Source organism: Vulpes vulpes, chromosome 3 (genome assembly GCF_048418805.1).
Source record: "Vulpes vulpes isolate BD-2025 chromosome 3, VulVul3, whole genome shotgun sequence".
Taxonomy (NCBI): domain Eukaryota; kingdom Metazoa; phylum Chordata; class Mammalia; order Carnivora; family Canidae; genus Vulpes; species Vulpes vulpes.
Window position 1 is genome coordinate 91,949,313 of NC_132782.1, and position 22,126 is coordinate 91,971,438.

A 22,126-nucleotide genomic window follows, 5' to 3' on the forward strand; every position below is an offset into this window, starting at 1 on the left:
CCCGCCCCCTCCCGGTTCCCCCCTCCCTCCCTTCCTCCTTACCTCCCTCCGCCCCCCTCCCCCGCGCTTCGGCTCCCGCATCCCTCCATCCGAGCCTGTGCCGCAGCCGCATCGCCACCGCAGCCCCGGCAGAGCCGAGCCCGGCCCAGGCCCCTGCCCCTGCCCGGCCTTCGGCCCGCCGCCCCCGGCCCCGCCCCCGCCCGCGGGCCCCCCCCCAGCGGCTCCGGTGCCCCCCGGCGCCCCCAGACTCCGGCCTCCAGCACCGAGGCAGGAGGCAGGGAGCAGCAGCAGAGGCAGGAGGACGAGGAGGAGGAGGAGGAGGAGCCGTCGCAGGATGAAGGATCGGACTCAGGAGCTGCGGAGTGTGAGCTTGGGGGTGGGGAAATGGGGGGGCGGGACCCCAATATTGGGGGAGCGCGTGGGGGTGGTGTGGGGGAGGCGCTGGGACATGGGGCCAAATGATGGGACTGGAGGTTGGTGGTAGGGGCACCCCGCTATCTGGAGGCACCTGATGTCTCCAGTGAACCTGCATTTTGGGGACAGTGGCTGGAAGAGGTTGGAGGCCATGAAGACTCAAGGGGGCAGGAGAGGTTTCAGGGGCTCTGGGTACCCACCTTCCCGGAGGGCCCTGGGGTCTAATCTGGGGAGGGGAGAGAGTGAATATCAACAGAGAATTGGAGGGTCCTGTCATCTCCTGGGCAGATGTGCAGAATTAGAAAGATGGGGGCGGTTACTGGGCCAGGCTGTCTAGCGGGACCAAGATTTGGGGGGTGCTCGGGGAAGGACACAGGTTGGGACAGAGATGCCAACACCTGGCAGTGAATGAAGTGTCTGTGTGTGTGTGTGCACGCATGTGTTGCTCCCGGTGGGGAGGGGGCACTGCTCGGAGGTGAGGAGGGAAGGGGTGGCCTCAGGAGCCGGCTAGAGGGCCAGGGCCTGAGATGGGGTGACCCCAGATGTGGGAGATGGGATGCAGAGGAGGGGGGAGCAGGTTCCATGCACAGGGCCATGGAATTGGGTTGTGTGACATGGACTGTGCTCTGCTGGGGGGAATTGGGGCATCCTGAACAGTCAGGGGCAGGTTGCTGTGGCCTCCTGCTTGGCAGGCCTGAGGAGGCCCAGCTCCAGGAGGCTGGCCAAGGCAGTTTGTGTTTGGGTGACAGAGGGAGGAGGGCCGCATGGATGTCCGCAGTGAAAGCTGCTGTTTGGAGGGGCTGGGGAGTGGGGGCTTGATGAGAATGGTTTCTAGGGTAGGGAGAATGTTGGGGGATTTGTAGAAATGACCTGGGGGCCAGGGAGGCGCTGGGAGCTGACAGCCTGCTGTGTGCTCAGGGCCTGTGGTGGTGTGTTAATAAAGCACTAGCCTCAGCCAGGATGCATCCTGATGCGCTAGGTCTTTACCAGGAGGAGCCTGTTGGTTGCCTCCCCTCACCCAGGGTTATTTCCCCATTTGACAGATGAGGAAGCTGAGGTCTGGAGATAGCAGGAGCTTGGCCAAGGTCACCAAGCCAGTGGGTGGGAGGATCCAACTGGAATCTGGGTTTCCAGTCTGGCAAATTGACATGTGTCTCTGCTTTTTTGGTCTTTGAAAGAGAAGCCTCAACCCTACGGGTAGAAATCTCGTCTTTGGAGAACCCCTGGGATATGGGCGTGGGAAACCAGGCGACAAAGATGAGAGGAAGGGGCTCGAAGATAAAGTGACTGTTGTCTCCTGGGAAAGATGGGCTGACAAACGGGAAGGAAGGAGAAACTGGTGGTTGAAGGAGGGAATTTTAAAGGTTTCTGTATTCAACTTTCACTGAATATGGGGCCAAGCAACCGTGAAGTGACAATAATAAAAAGAATCAACCCTCTAGTGCCAGATACTGTCCTAAGCGTGTTATTCATATTTACTCATTTTGATCCTTGCCGCAACCCATTTTATAGGTAAGGAAATTGAGGCCCAGAGAGGTTAAGTAACTTGATCAGCGTCACATAGGCAATAAAAGGCTGGCAGGCTGGCTCCAGCATGGGTGCTCCAAACTCCCCTTCTTTCACCATGCAGTTTTTTTTTTTTTAATTTTATTTATTTATTTATTTATTTATTTATGATAGTCACAGAGAGAGAGAGAGAGGCAGAGACACAGGCGGAGGGAGAAGCAGGCTCCATGCACCGGGAGCCTGACGTGGGATTCGATCCCGGGTCTCCAGAATCGCGCCCTGGGCCAAAGGCAGGCGCCAAACCGCTGCGCCACCCAGGGATCCCTCACCATGCAGTTTTTAAAGCAGGTTGCCACCCATAATCTCACTAGACCCTCACTGACCTCCTGGTAAAGTATATAGACTGAGAGACCACCACCTCATTTTATAGCTGAGGAAACTGAGGCCCGAAGTGATTAAATAACTTGCCCAAGGTCACACAGCTCTCCAGTGAGGAATGCAAATTTGAACCCAGGTCCCCTGCTGCCAAGACTATTCCATGACTCCAAAACCCAGAGAAACGGAAAGCAGTTGAGGTGAGGTGGTGGCGAAATTGTGGTATAACTACAGTGAGGGAGGGAAATCTCTAAGATGTGGATGGAGGGGGAGGCACGGCCTGGAGTCCTCATCCGAGTGGGTCAAGGAGCCGCGGCCCAGAGGCAAGGAGTTTTAGCTGCTGGGGCTGCAGGGGGTGGGCAGTCAGTGGGGGAGGTGGGAGGTGGTGTGGAGGGGTAAAGGGAACTGGGTAAATGGCTCTGGTGTTAGTCACAGCTCAGGGAGCTGAGATTGGGGAGGGGGTGGGGAAGCTGCCAGATGCAAGGAGTGCAAGGGTCTCCCCACCAGAGTTGAAAGCGAGGAGACTAGGAGGCAGGAGAGTGGGCAGAGTGTGGGAGAGGCCTGGTAAAGAGGTCTCTGAGAGGCTGAGAGGGATGAGGGGGCAGTGGCAGGAGGGGATGTCAGCTCAGGGGACCTGATCATCTTTCCAGCAGTACCTCCGTGTTCCCAAGGGGTTCTCAGATCTGTTTATCACACAGCCGGTGAGGGCACAGATTTGGGAGCCAGACTGTCTGGGTTCAGATCCTAGTTTTGCAACTTCCTGTGTGACCTTGGGTAAGTTTCTTAACCTCTCTGGTCCTCAGCCTCTTCACATGTGAATTGGGAGTAAGAATAGTACCTGTTCGCAGGGTTGTCCTAAGGATTGAAATTAGATAAGATGCAAAAAGTGCCTAGAAGAGGCCTGGGCAGAGCAGTGCTCTATGAGTGCTTGTTGTTCTACGTGGACTTGCTTATTTCCCTTCAACCTCACCTCAGCCCCCCAGGATGGGCAGGATGTAACCCCTAACTTATTCTGGAGTTCATTGAGGGCCAGAGAGGCAACCTGACCAAGGTCATACAGCTGGTAATGGCAGAGCTGGTGTGGTACCAAGGTTTTCTGTTTTCTAGTTCGCCTAGCACCTCTGGGCGCCAGCTCTGGAGTGGAGTTAATCAGCTAGACTGGGGTCCCAGGGCCCAAGGGGTGGTGGGGCCAGGGATGGGGCTCATGAGGAGAGAAGGGAGAGCAAGTGAGGCAGAGAGGAGGGCTGGTGAGAGAGCGAAGCATGTGGGGTCGCGTTGTGGACCGTGGAGTGGGAAGGCAGGAGGCCTGGGAGGTGGGGAACGTGAGGCCCGAATTTGAGTCCGGGTGGGCAAGGGGACTGGTAGGGGACAAGCGACGCACCCTGAAGGCAGAGACTGAGTCATCTGTGTAGCGCTTGGGCATGGGATAGGCACGGAAAGGGCTAGAGCTGGTACGGGTACGCCTGCATGACAGAAGGGAAGAGCGGCCCAGCGTGAGTGGGCAGGGCCCAGGAGGGCCCGGCGAAGGGCTGCGGTTGCCCGCTGCACAGGGCTCATTTCTATGGCGCAGACACACCAAGTTCACCTCTGCTTCGAGGCCTTTGCACTTGCTGTTCCCTCTGCCCTGTTTTGAGCGCTCTTCTCTCCACCTGGACCACTGTTCCCTCTGCCTTAAGTTCTGTGTCATCAAATGTTAAAACATCACCCACCCCCTGGACAGGCCCTCCCTCATCATCCTGAGAGCCGTTTCTGTCTCTCACATCGGGTTCATCTCCCTCCACTTGGAGGCAGGACCTTCTTCCTGTCTTGTCCACCACTGTGTTCTCAGCAGCAGCCAGAGAACTTGGCTCGGCTCAGACATATCCGCTAGGTGAATGAATGACTCAGTGGGGCGGAGGGAGGACCAGGAAGGGAGTAGGGGGGTCAGGATGGAGGGCGGAGTGGTGGGGAGGGCAAGGCCAGGTGCCGGGAGGGCGGAAGGGCCCAGTCAGAAGACAGATGGACTGGAGCAGGGGTGCAGCAGAGAGAGGCTGCTGCCTCTAGATCAAATGATGCTTGCGCCCCTGAGGAGCATGCACGTGTGTGCCGTGTGCATGGGTGCACATGTATTTACACACACGCGTGCGCACTCTATGACTTTTCTGTCACCCAACACCAGGCTCTTTCTGCCTCTGTGTTAGTCACCTTCTCACCATCTGTCTCTGGTCCCTGACTTGCTGGCTCACTGTGTCCCTCTCCTTCCATCCACACATCTGTCTATGTTGTCTCCCCACACCGACACACACGGGGGCCCCTGGTATCTCTGATGGGAAGAGGCTGAAACTGGATCTGAGGCCCCCAATGCCCAGGGCAGTTCCACAAGGTGCCTGGGCCCTCTGCACTCTCTCATGTAATCCTCATGTAATTGGTAAGCAGGAAGAGCAGAGGGCCTGGGTTCAACCCAGGTGCCACCCTGCCGCCACCCCAGACAGCACCTGCTCTATCATCTTGAGCAAGTCGCTTAATCTCTCCATGCCTCAGTTTCCTCCTCTGTCAAATGGGTATAAGAATAGTATCTGCCTTGTGAAGTGCTTCTAAGGGTCAAACGAGACACACAAAGCACTGGTCACAGGGCCCAGCTCACTGTAATCAGTACACATGTGTTAGACTTCTTACGTTCTTCATTTTGCACATGAAGAAACTGAGGCTTGAACTGTCCATAAAGTGGATCATGCACCTATGATCACCTTTTTCTGGGTGATCTCCTTTGCCCACAGCTTGCATTCTTTTAGGCTGGCCAACTTCTTCCGGAAATGGAGGCCGTGCTCATTATTAAACATGCACCCCTCAGAGCTGGGGGCGGGGGCCCTGGTACACCAGCCTGCCCTTTCTATAGATGAACGGGGGGCACCGAGAAGGGCTGCGATTTGCCTCGGATCACAGAGCAGGGCGAGAGAAGGTAGGACGCCTGGCTTCTTATCTGGGCACTTCCTGCAGCCCAGCCCATCTTCCTGGTTTTCTCTCCTGGCCACAGGAGTTCCACAGTGCTGGGGACAAGCAGAGTGGGACAGGGTGGGAGCCTGGGATGAAGCGCTGGCAGGTCACATCCCACCTCTGGCCTTCTTTGCTGTGAAGCCTTCGGCAGGTCAGGCAACCTCTCTGAGCCTGTTTCCTCAGCTGTAACATGGGAGGTGCAGGGGGTCCTAGCCAAGCCTCACCAAACACTGTGTCTTCTGGCAGCATTAGGCATTTTCCCCACCTCGTCTCATTGCCTCCACCTGCCCCGCATTTGGGGCAGACGTTATTACCATCCAGCAGAGGCTGAAGCTCATGTGGCCTTGTAGCTGCTAACCTGGGCAAGTTCTCTACCCTCTCTGTGCCTCAGTCTCCCCATCTATAAAAGGGAGCTATAATAATACCTTCCTCAGGAGGCTTTTGTAAGAGTTAAGTAGACAAATATTCACAAAGGCATAGAACGGTGCCCAGCTCACTATAACATGCTGTGTAAATGTTTGCCACAATTATAATTATGCTGGCCAATGGTCCTTATAGAGTTTAAATAAAGATTCAATGAGATAACAAGAATGTAAGACCCACGTAGAAGATACTGTTAAAAGATATTTTCCTAGGATTTCAGGGCACAGAGCCCCACCAGATTGGGCCTTAGCAGGAGCTGACCTGACAGGGAGAAGAGCTAGTGGCAGAGTTGCTGGAAGGAGGTGGCCTGGCCTCGAGCCCTAGAAGGGGCTGTGGGGGAGGTGTATTTAGATGCTTATGATTTCCAGCCCATTCAGCCGAGGCGCCCTTGGACAGGTCACTTCCCTTCCACCCCCCACCCCCGACCTCCTGTTCCCTCATCTGTGAAATGGGGACAATGATATTTGCTCAGCCTTTCTTTCAGGGCCGTGTGGTGAGGATCAAAAGGGATTATAGATGTAAAAGTGTTTGTGAACTGTAGAGGATTATTAGCTCTCAGCTCCCTGTAATTATTATACCAAATAAGTCATACTTGGGTCTCTACCTTTCTTCCTTTCTCAAGGACAAGTAAACAGGCAGCCCGGGATGCCCCAGGGTAGACTCTAAGGGACCTGGCTCTGGGAACAAACAGGGGAGAGGGAAATTAGACTTCAGAAAGTGGGAAGTCAGCATGGGGAAGAGACAAAGACCGGGAAAGCTTCTGGGCACCTGGACCAGAGAGACACCTCAAGACCTGTGTACAGAGGGGCAGAGGCCAGAAGGTAGGGGAGGGGCAGGAGGAATGGCTTTGGCTCCAGGGGCAGGAGACCCTGTAGGGTGGCCAGCTTGAGGACAGGGCATCAGGGGAAGCTGGTGGCTCCTCAGAGAGGGGCTGAGCCTCTTGGAGCCAGGGTCTGTCGGGGTAGCCCTGGGTCTGCCCTGGGTCTGGTGGAGACTTGAGAAGCCAGAAGTGCTCTCAGAGTACCCAAGCCCCCCCTGGTGCCAATTCGCCTTCTGAGGGCAGCTGTGGGCAGAGACAGAGGAGCCTCCCTTTCCTAGCAGATGTTTGCGATTGTCTGGAAATTAAATGTAAATGCTAAATACATTTTCTGCCGTGGGGTGGGGCCCAGCATCTGTGGGGAGAATCCCTCAAGTTCCATGTGGGTAGGAAGCCGGCATGGCCTGAAGGGCGTGCAGCCAGGGGGCTCCTCCCGGAGCTATCGGGGCTCTGCTGATTGCAAGTTCACTTGGCTGCCTAGGTTGCATCCAGGTCCCATCTGGCCCTGTCTAGGTTCGATCCAAGCTGTCTGGGATCTGTCTGCCCTGAGTCTCATTGGGTCTGAGCCTGTCTGGTTTCCATCAGGTCCTGTCTGCGATCGGCTTGGCCCCTGTCGAGGCTCCATGGGAGCCTTTCCCTTTGGGTTTCAACTGGCAGTGCTCCAGGTAGACACTTTGGGGTCCTGTCTGGAGATCATTTGGGCTCTGGGAGTCTGAATCCGTCTTGTTTGGGCTAGGTTCTTTCTGGAAGTCAGGGGGAACTCTGTTCCAATTTCCACTGAGGCTGATTAGGGCTGCGCCTGTAATTAAGCTTGATGGGCTCAGCTTTTATCCTCAGATTTCTGCCCCAAGCAGAGAAGTGTATCCAGTTAGGAGCCTGCAGCACAGGGGAGCCCGCTCTGTCCCATCTTCTTTTCCTGGCTCTGGATGAGTGTTCCGCCCTGAGGCTCGGGGAGGCTGGGAGAAGGAGCCCAGTGGGCCCTCCTGAACGTCCCCAGGGATGTGGGTGACTGTGTGGCCATGGGTGGCAGCAGCGGCTTCACTGTGGGGCCATGTGTGGGTGCGCATCAGCGTGGCAGCGTATCTCTGTGTGGGCGTCATTGGGCCTATTTCTGTGTGCCTTGTGTGTCAGCCCTTCTGTCTGTGTCACTGGTCTGTCTGGCGGTGGCGGTGGCGGTGGCGGTGTGGGTGGGTAAATCCCTTTGTGTCTCTGAGCCCTGGGGGTGGAGGGCTGAGCAGCTGCAGGTTGCAACTGGGAAATCCAAGCAAGTGAGAGTAGGTGGGTGTGAAGTTGGGAGAGGCTAGATGAAAGCAAGTGAATACACGAGAGGGGCAGAGCAGCGGAGGGGGTGGAGGCGGGCACGGGGAGCCGGGGCTCAGGGTGCTGCCCGGGTCCCTCCTCCAGCCCTCCCAGGGCTTCACTGTGCTTGCTCAACTTGGCTCCCGCCCCCGGCCGTGAAGTGACCTTGCATAGGGGACGCGGCCGATTGGGTGGAAGCTGGAGGGAAAGGGATGGGGGGTCAGAGTGAGGCCTGGACAGAAGGGGCTGGGGAGACAGTGGACAGGGTCAGCCTCCTGGGTGTCTAATCCCGACCCCTTCTGGGAGCCCAGAGCCAGTTCCTGCAAGGCTGACATTTAGCTGCTCGGGAGGATACCGGTTAATGGCAGCTGTCCTGGGTACCACCCACCTCCAAGGTGACTGCCTTCACAGGGCCACTTCCACCTTTGAAGGGGTGCCTTTTGCTAATTCCCTCCGAGGCGTCCTTTGGGCTCTCAGCTACCTGGCCTCTGGGACCCTGTTTCACAAGATATTGGGGGTTCATTCTGACTGCATGGTGCCCTTGCATTTGACCTGTGTGTGGCCTGCCCCCTGCATAGGACCCCTCCCAAGATTTCTGCTCTGAACCCAGAGCTGGGAGCATCCGATTCAGGGTAGGGACTGTTCATGGAATCTGCCTTTCTCTGCCTCCCAGGCAAAAGACAGTGATGATGAAGAGGAGGTGGTCCATGTGGATCGGGACCACTTCATGGATGAGTTCTTTGAACAGGTAACCGAGCTTCTGAGCTCCTGGACTCAGGAGCTGACCCCCAGCCAACAATTTCCTTTGCCCTGTTCCACCCCTGCTCTCCACTCCTGAAGCATCTTGACCTTCTACTGATCCCTTGCCTCTGGCCCATTTACCTGAACCCTGACTAAGCCCCCAGGGCCCCTTGCCTGGCTCAGAGACTTGGCTGGGTATAGCTGATTTGCTGGGCCAGGTGGAAGAGATCCGAGGCTGCATTGAGAAGCTGTCAGAGGATGTGGAGCAAGTGAAAAAACAGCATAGTGCCATCCTGGCCGCCCCCAACCCAGATGAGAGTGAGTACTGCTGCTGGGTGGCTAGAAGGGGGGGTCGGGCTGGGCAGTGGGGGGGGGGGTGAGGGATGGGGTCTGGGCTCCAATCCAGACATCTCATCCACTTTGGCTGTCCCCTCAGAGACCAAACAGGAGCTGGAGGACCTCACTGCAGACATCAAGAAGACGGCCAACAAGGTTCGGTCCAAGTTGAAAGGTGAGGAATGCAATCCCCAGACTAAGGAGACAAACAACTCTGCCCTCATTGGACCAAACATGCCTTTTTTTTTTTTTTTTTTTTTTTTAATTTTTTAAATTTTTTTTTAAATTTTATTTATTTATGATAGTCATACAGAGAGAAAGAGAGAGGCAGAGACACAGGCAGAGGGAGAAGCAGGCTCCATGCGCCGGGAGCCTGATGTGGGATTCGATCCCGGGTCTCCAGGATCGCGCCCTGGGCCAAAGGCAGGCGCCAAACCGCTGCGCCACCCAGGGATCCCCAAACATGCCTTTCTATAAGGAATGTCTACACGTTTCCAGGACCCAGATTCCTAAACAGTGAGAAAGCACAAAACCCCAGATTCCCCCCTTGTTCCAGATTCTTTGGAGAAACAGACATGACAAAGAAATGAGGGAGAGGAAACTTTCTGTCCGAGTTGCATCTGAGCTTTGCTGGATCCACCAGCATGAAGGTCCACCAGAAAATATAGTCTTCCAAGTGGCTTCAGTTTCATTAAATCCTTATTTCTCCAGAACAGGTGCTGGGCATAGCGCTAAGCACCCAGTAGGTGGGCTCAGCAAATGCTTCTGAACTGGTATCCTCTGCTCAGGACAGATTGGACTTGTGTGGCTGACATCAGGAGCTGGCAAGCTTTCAGGAGGGACCTGCCAAATGCTTATGTATTCACTCTAATTTAAGGACTTGGGTGCTGGTAATAACTACCTTCCCCCAAAGCATTGTGGGTTGGGAACCTCCTTGTCTGCTGGTGCCAGGGGAATAGCAGTGTTACCGTGATGTGGTAATTCAGTAGCAGAAAACATTTGCCAAGCACCTACTTTGTCTGAGGCACATTGCAGGGATGGGGAGACAGGTGCCATGTCAGATGCCTGGCCTTGAACACACTAACCTTGGTCCAGAGAGACAAGAATAGCGACTCCATGCCTTCCTGGACTCAGTGGGAGGTCATGTGTGAGCCTCCAATGCTGATCTGTAAAAATAAGCCCTTTACACTTGTGTCTTGGAAAGGAAAATGACTTAAGCTGGGAGTACATTAAACCCAAATCCAGGCAGAGGGAGTTCAACTTCCATCATCAGCTCTATTCTGGACAACTTCCATCAGCAACTCATTCCTACCCTCGGCTTCCTCACTGGTACAGTAAGAAAAACAGAAGCAATTTCAAAGCTGACTTTTCTTCGAGGGAGGAATAGTAAATATGTTTTTTTCCTTAAATGGCATCTTACAAAGAACACGTAAAAGACAAGCTGTTCTGGCTGACCTGGGGTTCGGTGGCCCAGGGCCCTACCCACCTGGTCTCCCCTTAACTCCCAGCAATAGTCCCTGAGGTTCTTTCTCAGAAGCAGGGTTCCATGGAACATCGTTAAAAAAAATCCCTGGGCTTAAAGACTTCTTTGGGCCCACTGAGCTCTGACCTCAACACTCTCTGTAAGACCATGAGGTGAGGTGGGCTCCATGGATTATGAGTCCAGGAATAGACCAAGAAAGAAGCTAGGAAAAGTAGCAGGATGTAGAGAAGCTGACCTTCCAGACCTCCAGAAAAAAGGAAGATTTTTTTCTCCTCCATTTCTCTCCAGCTATTTGGTGGCATGAACTTGGAGTTTTGTGTGTGACCTTAAGTGAGTTGTGTTACCCAGTCGAAACTCAGTTTCTGATGTGATCCATGGGCTGGTATCACTGAACTCTCAGGATTGTTGCAAGAAGTCAATGAGACCCTGTAAAAGACCTTTTGCTACAGGGTTCGGCTGCACCCCCAAGTTTGATGATAGGGTGTCCGTATGGGCCAGAGGTTCCGACATCCCTGGGTGTGCTGTGTGTTCCTGTGCTTTTCCGGTGGGCCACAGGTGTCACTGTCACTGTGCCCACCATTGCTGGCAGGGGAGCGCTGGGGTATGCTATTCAGTCCCAGACCTCCCTGCTACCAGCAGAACAGAGAACTGATGTTCTCAGGAATGGTCTGGAGGCCCTTCCAGGTCTGGAGGGCCTGGTGATTCACCCCGGCGCATTTTCAGAGCGCTGTAGATCTTATCGCTGGCAAGCTCTTTTTTAGAAAATCTGAATGATAGATGTCAGGAGTGCATGATCCAGAAGCAGGAATCCCAGTTAATCTGTGAGCTTTTCCAGAACATCCTTTAGAAGTGGGAATTCCCGAAACAGAGATCACCTTGCAGGGCTGGGGGAGAGCTATTTTCTGTTGGAACATACCCCCTTACCCTAGAATTTTCTGAGAAAAGGGCGGCCACTAGAACCTGACCCATCTGGAAGTGCTTGCCTCCCGCCAGAAAAACCACAGGATGGGTTCCTGCCCTCTTTCCAGAGGCTGTGGGAAGTGGCGAGGTCCCCACATAACGGGGACCCTCCGGGGACCAAGCAGGAGTTACCACGGTGGGACTTGCCAAGACCCAATCCTTCCACCAGAACAAGTAGCCCCTTTCTGCCTGGTGACCCACCAACCCTCAACCTCCCCTCCTACTTGCCTTCCGGACCCCTTGAAACGTCTGTTCCTCTCTTCACCCGCCTCCTGCCCCCTCACCCTGGATGCTTTACCGTCTGCCCTCGCCATGGGTGTGACATCTCTTCACAGGCCCCAGGCCTGCCTCGGGGTGTCGACCCCTCCTATGTCCCGGACCCCCGCCCCACATGCCCCGGGTCTCCCGCGGGTCACTGCACCCTCTCTCCCGCAGCAATCGAGCAAAGCATTGAACAAGAGGAGGGGCTGAACCGTTCCTCCGCGGACCTGCGCATCCGCAAGACCCAGGTAGGTAGGAAGGAGTTGCCTGGCGGGGCGGGAACCAGACCGAAACCGACCAGGAGAGGAGCCCCGGGGAGGGGGGAGCCGCGAAATGAGAGCGGGCGGGCCGGCGCGGGGCGTGGCCAAGGCGGAGTCTGGGCGGGGTCCTAGCGGGGGCGGAGCAGGGCCCTATCTGCGCCGGTGGGGCTGCGGCCGGCTGGGGGGTTTCGTGGGGGGCTGGGGGCCTGGGGGGCCTGGGGGGCCTGGGGGGCGGGCGGCCAGGGACCCAGCACCTGTTTGAGCTTGGGCGCGTAGGCCAACTCCGCCCCCTCCCCCAGCCCCATCCCTCCGCTCGGCTCCTCGCCTCCTCGCCACCTCGCCACCTCGTCCGGCCTCCTAATTGTCTGTCCCCCCACCCTAGCACTCCACACTCTCCCGGAAGTTCGTGGAAGTAATGACCGAATATAACGCGACCCAGTCCAAGTACCGGGACCGCTGCAAGGACCGGATCCAGCGGCAGCTGGAGATCAGTGCGTGTGCCCCGCTGCAGAGCGCCCAGCCTTGCCCCAGCCCTCTCCGTGGGGGAGGGTGGGCTCCTGGGTCTCTGCCCCATCCCACCACCTCAGGTCCCCAGACTGGCCCAGTCCCTGAGCCGGGAGGCCTTTCTCCCCACAGCTGGCAGGACCACGACGAACGAAGAACTGGAAGACATGCTGGAGAGCGGGAAGTTGGCCATCTTCACCGATGATGTGAGCCCCTGGTGGGGGTGGATCTAGCTTTGGAAAACATTTACTTCTCCTCCCTCCCCAAGCTGAGGTTAAACTAAAGTCCTAAGTCCACCTTGGAATCAAAAACAGTGGGACGCCAGGACCTGGAACTGGGGATTTCCGTGGGAACAAGAGCAGGAAGGCGCTCCCATAAAAATGGCCAGCCTTTTTGAAAAACCAGCCAGACACTAAGCACTTTACATATTTACATTTACCAAATGCTACTTCATTTAGTCCTCATCGCCACCCTCTGAGGGAGCCGGATTTCATCAATGAGGAAATCTGATTGAGAGGTTAAATACCTCCGCAGAGGTTAAATACCTAGCCCAAGGCCTCAGAGACAGGATTCAGATCCATGGTCTCCTGTCAGGGCTCTAAAGCACTAAGACACACTACTCCCTACTGAAGCAGGTCATTTCACCAGATGACTAATTTGCCTATGTAATGAAATTAAAACAAAATACCAGTTTTAGTTTTGCTAAAGTTTTATGCCCTGTCCTAGTCATCTTAGATGTGAGTGGATGGGCTTCCCCTACTATAGTTCTTCTTTCTCTTTGTAGATTTTGCCTTAGCCTGCCCAGTTCTGTCTCCGCTTCTGATGGCAGACTGGCTCTGGTTAGGATTTCTAGATCAGAATTCAAGTATGTTCAGTGACTGTCTAGCAGTTTTCAGCAAATTGTTATTTTGAGAACTGATCTTTGTTAAATTAGCTTTGAGCAAATCTATTAGGACCAGTTAGCCTGGAGCCCTCCCAAACAGCTCTGCCCAGGCTGGCTATCTGAGAATAGAGGGGAGCCTGGTGGGTTCTAAGAGGACAGAACTGATCCCTGCCAATGAACCCACCATCATTGCAATGGAAACCCATCATTACAATGCAGGCGGTTGGGGTCTTGCCTGAGGGATGTGCACCCTGCCGACAGGCCCTAAGGTAGTGGTTAACTACTGCCATCAGGGAACGCTTCCTGGGAGAAGTGCTATTGAGCTGTGCTTTAAGAAACAAGGAACATTTGGACATAGTGAGTTGGGCAAAGGGCCCACTAGACGAAGGGGATGGATTGAACAAAGACAGGGAGAGTGGACCACTTGCCAAACAGCCAATACTAGTGATGACTCTGCACCTTTTTCGCTCTTCCCTGGTGTGCGTGTGCATGTGTGTGTGTGTGTGTGCACGTGTGTGAGAGAAGAAGCCCTGGGTGGTGGGCTCAGGACAATTATATTTCTTGTAACTTAAACATCTTTTCACATTAACTCAGTTCACAACAACCTTGGGAAGTGGGTACTGCTATCATCCCCCTTTCCTAGATGTGGAAACTGAGGCTCAGAAACATTGCACAATTTGCCCACAGTTAGAGCTAGTAAATGATAGATTTGAACCCAGCCACTCTGGCTGTAGAATCCAAACTTTTACGGGAGTGAGAGGGGAATCTGCAGCTCCTCCCCCTACCCCCCACCCCCATTGCCCTAGATCAAAATGGACTCCCAGATGACAAAGCAGGCACTGAATGAGATCGAGACGAGGCACAACGAGATCATCAAACTGGAAACCAGCATCCGAGAGCTGCATGACATGTTTGTGGACATGGCCATGCTCGTGGAAAGCCAGGTACTGCCCCTCCCGCACATTCTAGGAGCCTTCTGTAGGTCCCTGGGGTTCCCCCTTCTCCAGCCCAGCCCCCACTTCATCCTCTGCATGTCTCCTCTGCAGGGTGAGATGATTGACCGCATTGAGTACAACGTGGAACATTCTGTGGACTATGTGGAGCGAGCTGTGTCCGACACCAAGAAAGCTGTGAAATATCAGAGCAAGGCCCGGAGGGTGAGCCAGGGGGCTGGATGGGCCTCTGGGACAGGCTGGCGTTGGGGGTGGTTAGGGGGAGTCGGAGGTGGGGAGGTGGGGAGCGGGCTGGTGGGGGGCAGGAAAGCCTGCGGGGCAGGTGGGCTGGAGTGAGCTCTTGGGGTTGGGCTCAGGCCAGGGCTGAGGTGAGTGATGAAATCCAGAGGGAGGCCTTATCTCTGGCTCTGACCTCTTCCTTTTTCTGTTTTCTCTCCCCTCCTTTTTCCTCACACCTCCTCCCCCATTGTCCCTCCCCCCCATCTCCATCTCTCCCACTCTCTTGTCCTTCTTCCCTGTCACCCTTTCTGCCTGCAGAAGAAAATCATGATCATCATTTGCTGTGTGGTGCTGGGGGTAGTCTTGGCGTCATCCATTGGGGGGACGCTGGGCTTGTAGGCCCCTCACCCCTCTCTCTCCCAGACCCTTCCCCCACCACATTGGGAGCAATACCCCCACCACCCCTTTCACTCTCCCCTGCTCCAGGCTCACCCTCAAGACAGACCCAGGCAGCCCCCCCTTCCTCCCTTCCTGTCAGACCCTGGAGTCCCTGGACCTCCCCCCACCATGGACCACCCCCGCCCCCGCACGTAGATAGCAGCAGGCGTGATTACACATGCACACCAACATGCATGCCGCCGCCGGCACATGCTCAAGACGTGTGGACACCCCAGCGTGTGTGTGTATGTGTGTAGATGTGTGTAGAAGCACCAAATCACCCTCTGGTCCCCACCTCAAGTCTGTGTCATCTGAGCTTCCCCCTTCACTGGGGTTGTTGTGTATAGATTGTGGCCAGGTGTAACACAGCAGCTCACCGAGCCCTCCTCTGTCTTCTGTGAATAGATGTGTGTATGTGTGTGTGCGCGCGCATGCGCATGTGTGTGTGGCCACGGATCCACAGACACAATTTGTGTGCGTGGAATTTTGTGTTTGAGTGTTTGAATCCGATACAACAGCACTTCCTCCGCTGATCCCCGCCGTCCCCACATCTGCTATAGATAAGGCGGGTTGGGAGTGTGCAGATGCTTACACTCATGTTTTCAGAGGATCCAGGTAGGCCCAGATACACATAGGCCACGGCAGACACCCCAGTGTGATGTTGAGCAAAGCTTTCTGGCTTAGCCACCCCAGGGAGTGTGTGTGTGTGTGCATGTTGTGCATTGTGAGCCTGTGGAGTCTAACCAAGGTGAGCGGAAGCAGGTAAGTGGAAGCACACACGTATAAACAGCCTAGCTCAGCCTGTATATACATGTGCATTTCTCCCAGCAGGTAATGTGAGGAATGTGTGTGTGTGTCAAAGATGTGCTTGAAATGTTGATAGGTTTCCTCAGAACCTTCCATGTTGTGCACTGGACAAAAATTTATATTTCTGTGCTATGTAGATATGTCTGTGTGAGAGTGTGTGTATGTATAGAAGCTTTCTATGTAGTGTATTTTTGCCCACCTGTGTATTATATGCACACACGTGTTCTTCTTTAAAGACACGTGCGCCATCCAGGTTTGTTTATCCAGACGTATTTGCCCTCTCCCTCTCTCCCTACAGCTGCCGACCAACATCTGGTGTGGCTACACACCGTTTCACCAACATTGTGCAACTGGAGTTTCCTGCCCTGCCAGGTCTCAGAGCCCCTGTGCACACAGGCCCACATGCCAGTCTTTCTCTGTGTCTCTGCAGAGGGTAGACCTTCATCTGTGAAAGCTGGTATACCTCAGTGTGCTCACACAGGCCCAGGCTGAGGAGGCCTCATGCAGGAGGCCCACCCAGGCACATGCGTGTCCACTGGAGCACAGGTGCATGCTGACATGGGCGTGGTGCCCACAGAGGCTGCACTTGTTTGCACGTAGATGCCCCCGGAAGGTCAATTTGTGGGAAATGTTATTGATGAAGTGAATGTCGAGGGCTGCCCTAGACAGATTGAGAATTAGGGCGTTCTTGCCTTCCACACATTTACCTCAGAGCTGGGAGAGGCTAGCGTTTGTCTTCACCACCCCCATTTGATGCTCTGGGCTCTGCCTCAGGGACTGGAATGGTAATTTCAGGCATACTGAAATGGCCAATGTGGCGGGGCTGGGGAGCTGAGTCCTGTGCCCTCTCCCCGGGGCACATCACCTGCTAGATGTTGGGATAGGTGTCCCCACCTCTGCCCACCCCCGAGGGTTGAGACTGAGGCAAGGAAAAGGCCAGCGCCTCGCTCACCATGTAGACAACATACGCACAATGCACAGGTGGGTTTGCGAGGTTGGTGGCAGGCAGGAGTCCCTGAGCAAAGGACCTATGTGTACAGGACTGAACACCCAGGGTGAGGCATACGTGTGTGCAAAGTGAAGGACTTGGGTATGTGTGTGCAGGAGGTTTTCCAGGGTCCCACCTCATGTGAAGTAAGTGCATGCGTGCATGTGTGCGTGTGTGCGTGTGTGTGTGTGTGTGTGTGTGAGAGAGAGAGAGAGAGAGAGACACGGAGACAGGGAGACAATGCAGATGTGGCCTTCCAGAACACAGTACCCCTCCCTCTCCCATCCAGCTCGTGTAGCTGACCTCTTCCCTACTTGAGCTGTTGGAGTCCTGTGTGAGGCCTGTGTATGGAACGACCCCCCAGGTGGGCTTTCTTGCAGAGAGGAACCTCCCTGTCCCTTTCAGGAATGTCCTGCAGAACAGGAAGTTGCCCCCGGTCTCTGATCACAACCCTCCTGCTGCCCTCTCAGGCTTATTTGGGGACATCAGAACAGGCCCCAGCACCCCCACCCCTTTTCCTTCCTGCTGCCGAGCCAGGACACCCTTGCAGCCCAGGTGTTTCCAGAATTCCCACAGCCCTGAGGCCACAAAGGCCGAGGCTAGAGCCGTGGCCGGAGTGATGCCGTTGCCTCCTCTGGTGGCCTTAGACCCATAGCTGCCCCTCTCCGGGTCTCAGCTGCACCAGATCCCTGAGGGTCCGCTGTACCCCAGCTCTTTTGAGTCCCACGTGTCCCGTGATGTGTTTGCTCATGGGCCGCCGTGTCCACCCATGTCCTGGAACGTTGTCTGGGGGCTGGTGTCTTTTGCATGTTCTTGGACGAGTGTGTGCTGCTCCCCCTCCACACACCTACCACCACTAAGCCCACTAAGCCCGAGTGTGCCCTGTGGGTGGTCCTGGGCCAGGCCAGGGCTCGCTGCTCCCCCTCCCCGCCCTCCCCAGCCCTGCCTCTCGAAGCACACTGAGTGTCCATCCCATGTGCCTGTGGGTCGATGCACGCTCTTGCCACGCCTTGAGCGTGTGTACATGATGTGTTCTATGCATTCACCCTGTCCCCCCAGCCCGCCCCGCAGAGGACAAGATGGGTGGCCCCCGGCTCCCTTCTCCCCCTGCCCCTGCCCGCTGTGCAGCCGTGTACGTTGGCGTGTGTTTCCGTGTCGCTGGCGTGTCACGTGATGTAGCCGTGTTTGCTGACATGAGCCCTTGCCCCTTCTGTTTCTCCGTTGGTTTCTAGAGCTCTTTCCTTTTCCTCCCCGAGGGGACAGGACTCCTGGGGCCTGGCTGGGGGCCCAGAGCCAGGCCTCCCTCTCCTGTTAGCCCTCAGAGTCCCATTTCTCTCTATTGGTGAACAAGTTGCAAATGGATAAAACACAGGAAAATTCTGCCCCCCCCACCCTGCCCTGCATGTCCTGTCCCCAGAGCCCCCACCCCCACCCCGGGCCGGGTCGGGCCCCGTGGGACGGGAGAAATAGCAACCAATCCAACAGCGGGCGTACTGTGTGGTTACTTCCTTCTGTCCCGCGTGGGACAGGCGCCGTGGGGAGGGGGAGATGTGGTGGGAGACAGAGCCGGACAGGTGGATAGACCCAGGCTGGGTAAGGAGCTTTAATCCAGGGCTTGGCCAGGTATAGCATTCCTGGGGCAGATCCCTCAGGCAGAGCTTTGACAATATTATAGGAACAAATTTGGGTGGACAGGTGGGAAGAAGGGAAAGTACACAGATTTGCTTAGGTTTCACAGAAAAGAGAGCTATCCGAAGGTGATAAAAATTTTAAAATAATGGGATGCTGACCTCCAAGGAGGGCCAAAGGTGGTGGGAGGAGCCACAAAGCAACTTCAGTCCAAATGCAGGCCCAAGGGTCCTGCCTGGACGTCAGAAGGCCAGCATGAAGCCCGTGGAACTCTTCACTTCCTGCTTGAAAAGCCAGAAATGGGACGGGGCAGGTGGGAACATTAGGGGAATCAGACATTTGCCAAACCCTGCCCTAGAACTCAGAGGCACTGGGACCAAACCCACAGCTCGCTCCTGTGGATTAAAGATATGGAGGGCTGTGGGTGCGTCAGTGCGGTGCCAGACGCCCCTCCAGCGCTAGGAGGCAGGCCTCCCTCCTTGCCCAGGGTTTGAGGGCTCGGGGGGCCTCCCTCTCCCTGCTCCACCGTCACCGGGCCGAGCCCTCCATGGCCTGCACCCAGCGGATGGTGCGGGTCCGGCTGTCCTCCCACGAGAACAGGGGCTCGTAGCCGAAGTGGCGCTGAGCCTTGTCGGTGTTCACAGTGAAGGCGGTGTTGGCCACGGCCAGCGTGTAGGGGTTGAGCAGGGGCGCGTAGAGAAGCAGCGGCCGCAGCAGCCACTGCAGCAGGGCGTTGAGAGCAGCCAGAAGCATCAACAGCCAGTAGGGCACCAGCGGGCGGGTCTCCACCAGCCGCAGTCCGCAGGGACCCAGGAACTCCATGTTGAAGTCCTCGTAGCTCTTATAGGGCGACTGGTCATAGCAGAAGTACACCTGGCCGCCCATCAGGGCAGCTCGCTGCTGCAGCTCTCGAGCCACCAACACGTGCATCCAGGCCACGTTGCCTGCCAGCGGGGGAAGGGGGGGCAGATGTGGCCCTGAGTGCCCTGGAGGCTGTGGAGACCCTGTGCTCTCCTGAGCCAGCCCGTGTCCAAGCTGCCCCTTCTTGGGGCTCACGTAGGTGTGCCTGCAAACCAGGGCAGTGAAGCTGCTTCCAGCAGTGAAGGCTGCTTCCTCCCCAGGCCCTGTGGCCACTTGCTCTCCTGGGCCAGTCTGTGTGGATGCTGCTACTTCTGTTGGTCCTGTGTAGATGCTGCCCCTCACCTCTCCTGGAGAGATGCTGTTCCCATAACCAGTTCTGTCCTTGGCCTGTGATGTGTTTTTTATGTTAGCCTTCCCAACTCACACAGCTGCTGTGTCCTCTGTGGCCATGCAGATAATGCCCGAGTATCCGGCTACTCTGGCCCATGTGTGGCTCTCCCTTTGCTAGCCGGGGCGCACACTGCCCACCCAGGACCACGTGGGTCCTGCCCCGTTCTCAGCCTTACCCCCCAGTGTAGCCTGGGCCTTACCCACATAGACCCGGCCATGCTCCACAGAGGCGGGGATGGTCCGGAAGAGTCGACCCCCCAGACGAAGGCCCTGGTGGTAGAAGTCCCTCATGATCTGGTGGCCTTCACCGTAGATGCCAGTGGGACGCAGGGCACATGTCACCAGGGGCAGCCCCCCATGGACCTGGGGGGCAAGAGGTAGGCATAGCTAAGACCTAGGACCCAGTGGCCTGCCCTCTGCCCTGGCCTCCCGAAATCGATGATTGGGGCAGGATGTAAAGTAGTCCCTCTGGCCTTGGCTCTGCCTCTGACTGGCAGCCCTGCCCACCACGTCTTTGTCTCTTCGCCTCCTATCTCACCTTCCTTCCATTGGCTTCCAGGACCAGCCGCTCAGCTTGGGCCTTGCTGCAAGGATAGGGGTGCCTGTGTACTGCTTCATATGGGGTGTCCTCATTGCCCCTAGTTGAGGAAGAGAAAAATTCTTTTTTTTTTTTAAGATTTTATTTATTAATTCATGAGAGAGACACAGAAAGAGAGAGAGAGACAGAGGCAGAGACACAGGCAGAGGGATTAGCAGGCTCCATGCAGGGAGCCCGACGTGGGACTGGATCGCGGGGCTCCAGGATCACGCCCTGGGCTAAAGGTAGTGCTAAACCACTGACCCACCCAGGCTGCCCAAGAAGGAAAATTCTTAATGCTAAGGGGAGATGGGGCTCTCAAGTACTGGGGGGAAACTCAGCTTACCTGTAGAAGTGGTGGCCTTTAATATTGGGCCCCACAACTTCCATGCTGCTCGTGTAGACCAAGAACCGTGTTCCAGTCTGCACACAAGCCTCAATCACGTTCTTTGTGCCTGGGAGAGGTGGCAGGGAGGGGAAGAGTGTACTGAAGCTAAAACTTCCTCCCTCGCAGCATCTTTCCCACCCCCCCATCTCCACTCTGGATGAGGGCCCGTGGCTTCCTTCCCCAGGTCCAAGGAAAACTACAGCAGGTCAGTGAGGGTAGCCAAATTGCCATTACAGGGGCAGGAGTGTCCAGAGGACAGGTTTTCACAAGAGAATCCCAGAAGTCAAGGTCAAAGAGGGGGTAGGGAACAAATAGCCACCTCACCCTGCACGTTGACCTCATAGATGGTCTCAGGGCTGGCCCTCCCAAACACATCCACCAGCCCGGCTGTGTGGATGACTACGTGGGCTCCAGCCACAGCCGCTGCCACCTCGTGGGCTTGGGTCACATCCCCCTGGATGGCAGTCACCTGCACAGGCCCTGGGAAGGATAGGAATAGGAGAGGCAGCCAGAAGCAATGTCTTGAGCTGGGGCCGCTGGCCAGCTGCTGGGTTCAGCCTACACCCTTAGGAGCCACATATTCCCAAAGTGACTCATTCATCCCATCCATGGGCGCTGGAAGTTATAAACAGGCATCATCTTTTCCACCACGGCAAAGGGAGTCCGCCCACCCCACTCCTTCCCTCCCCACTGTGATTCACCTGTCTTCAGCTCCTCCAGCCAGGCACCCAGGTGCAGGTCAAAGACCCGCAGCTCTAAGAGCCGGGGTTCCCGCTGCAGAAGCATCCGCACCACATGCTCCCCCAGGAAGCCGCAGCCACCTGTGACTAGGTACACCAGCTCCCGGACCTCTGTGGAGTCTGCCATGCCTGGCTCGGGAAGAGAACCTGAGTTGCCTGCCACCACCCACCCAGCGCCAGCAGCACACCTGCGACCCCGAGATGGGGCCGCTGGCCTAGGGGACGGGAGCCGAGACACAGGGGCCAGAGTGACTCCCAAAAGCTGGGGCTGTGGGCACAGCAGCCAGGCTACCACCTGTCTTCTGACCCTGCCAGCTGCAGCTACTGCGACCGGAAGGGTGAGGGATTGGCGTTTTAGGAAGGGCTCAGGGGTTGAGCTGGAGGGGAAGGTTCCAAGACAAAAATGGAGGGTAGGAGGTGAAGGGTTGAAGAGGAAGGGAGAGGGAGATGGGAAGGGCTGTGACTAGGGAAGGGGACCTGGGAGCCCTGGCATCACCTCTGCCTACCTGCAGCCACGGTCCCGAGATACTCAAACTGGCCACCGGAGGGGCCGTCTTCTTTCGGAGCCCCAGCCGGTCGTCCAACACACCGTCCCCTTCCGCTTGCTCCTCCTCCCTCCTGGCCCATTCCAGGAACAGACACCAGCCCAGCCTCCACCCCGCCGTCCCCTGAGCTCTTGCCATAGGGCGCCCCCTGGTGGCCACTCTGCGCTCCGCAGGCGTCTGCTTCCGGCAAAGAACTTGGGGAATACGGCCTGGGGAAGCCAGAACCCGCTGGGTGGGCACAGAGGATGGGACAGGTGGGATGACCTCACTCCCACCTCATGACGTCAATCCTTCCCCTTTGCTGGATTTCCCAAGATACCAGAAGCCCAGCAGCGGCTGTGGTTCTGGGAAGGGAA

At 56.2% G+C, this 22,126-nt stretch overlaps 2 protein-coding genes across 2 annotated transcripts; one reads left to right on the top strand and one right to left on the bottom strand.

Annotated features, from left to right (window-relative positions):
- Positions 1-68: 68 nt before the first annotated feature.
- On the top strand, positions 69-18,129 carry STX1B (syntaxin 1B). The gene is made up of 10 exons (XM_072753472.1): positions 69-364; positions 8,481-8,555; positions 8,767-8,866; positions 8,985-9,059; positions 11,763-11,836; positions 12,231-12,339; positions 12,485-12,558; positions 14,042-14,179; positions 14,282-14,392; positions 14,726-18,129. The coding sequence occupies exons 1-10, from the start codon at positions 335-337 to the stop codon at positions 14,804-14,806; spliced, it is 867 nt and encodes a 288-aa protein (XP_072609573.1). The 5' UTR covers positions 69-334; the 3' UTR covers positions 14,807-18,129.
- Positions 18,130-18,219: 90 nt separating this feature from the next.
- HSD3B7 (hydroxy-delta-5-steroid dehydrogenase, 3 beta- and steroid delta-isomerase 7) lies at positions 18,220-22,116 on the bottom strand. Its single transcript, XM_026011205.2, has 7 exons — positions 21,732-22,116; positions 21,187-21,354; positions 20,810-20,965; positions 20,444-20,552; positions 20,059-20,158; positions 19,721-19,883; positions 18,220-19,213 (listed from the first exon to the last, which is right to left on the bottom strand). Exons 1-7 carry the CDS (start codon positions 21,850-21,852, stop codon positions 18,798-18,800), a joined length of 1,233 nt encoding a protein of 410 aa, XP_025866990.1. The 5' UTR covers positions 21,853-22,116; the 3' UTR covers positions 18,220-18,797.
- Between the last annotated feature and the right edge of the window lie 10 nt (positions 22,117-22,126).

What these genes read in the sequence shown, in the direction of transcription:
- HSD3B7 (XM_026011205.2), bottom strand. Translation starts at nt 21,852, where the DNA reads ATGGGCCAGGAGGGAGGAGGAGCAAGCGGAAGGGGACGGTGTGTTGGA. An exon ending in TCTCGGGACCGTGGCTGCAG is followed by an intron (nt 21,355 to 21,731) that starts GTAGGCAGAGGT and finishes TTCCCGAGCCAG; the next exon opens with GCATGGCAGACTCCACAGAG. An exon ending in TGGAAGCCAATGGAAGGAAG is followed by an intron (nt 19,884 to 20,058) that starts GTGAGATAGGAG and finishes CTTGCCCCCCAG; the next exon opens with GTCCATGGGGGGCTGCCCCT.
- STX1B (XM_072753472.1), top strand. Translation starts at nt 335, where the DNA reads ATGAAGGATCGGACTCAGGAGCTGCGGAGT. An exon ending in TGGCCATCTTCACCGATGAT is followed by an intron (nt 12,559 to 14,041) that starts GTGAGCCCCTGG and finishes CCATTGCCCTAG; the next exon opens with ATCAAAATGGACTCCCAGAT. An exon ending in ATCAGAGCAAGGCCCGGAGG is followed by an intron (nt 14,393 to 14,725) that starts GTGAGCCAGGGG and finishes TTCTGCCTGCAG; the next exon opens with AAGAAAATCATGATCATCAT.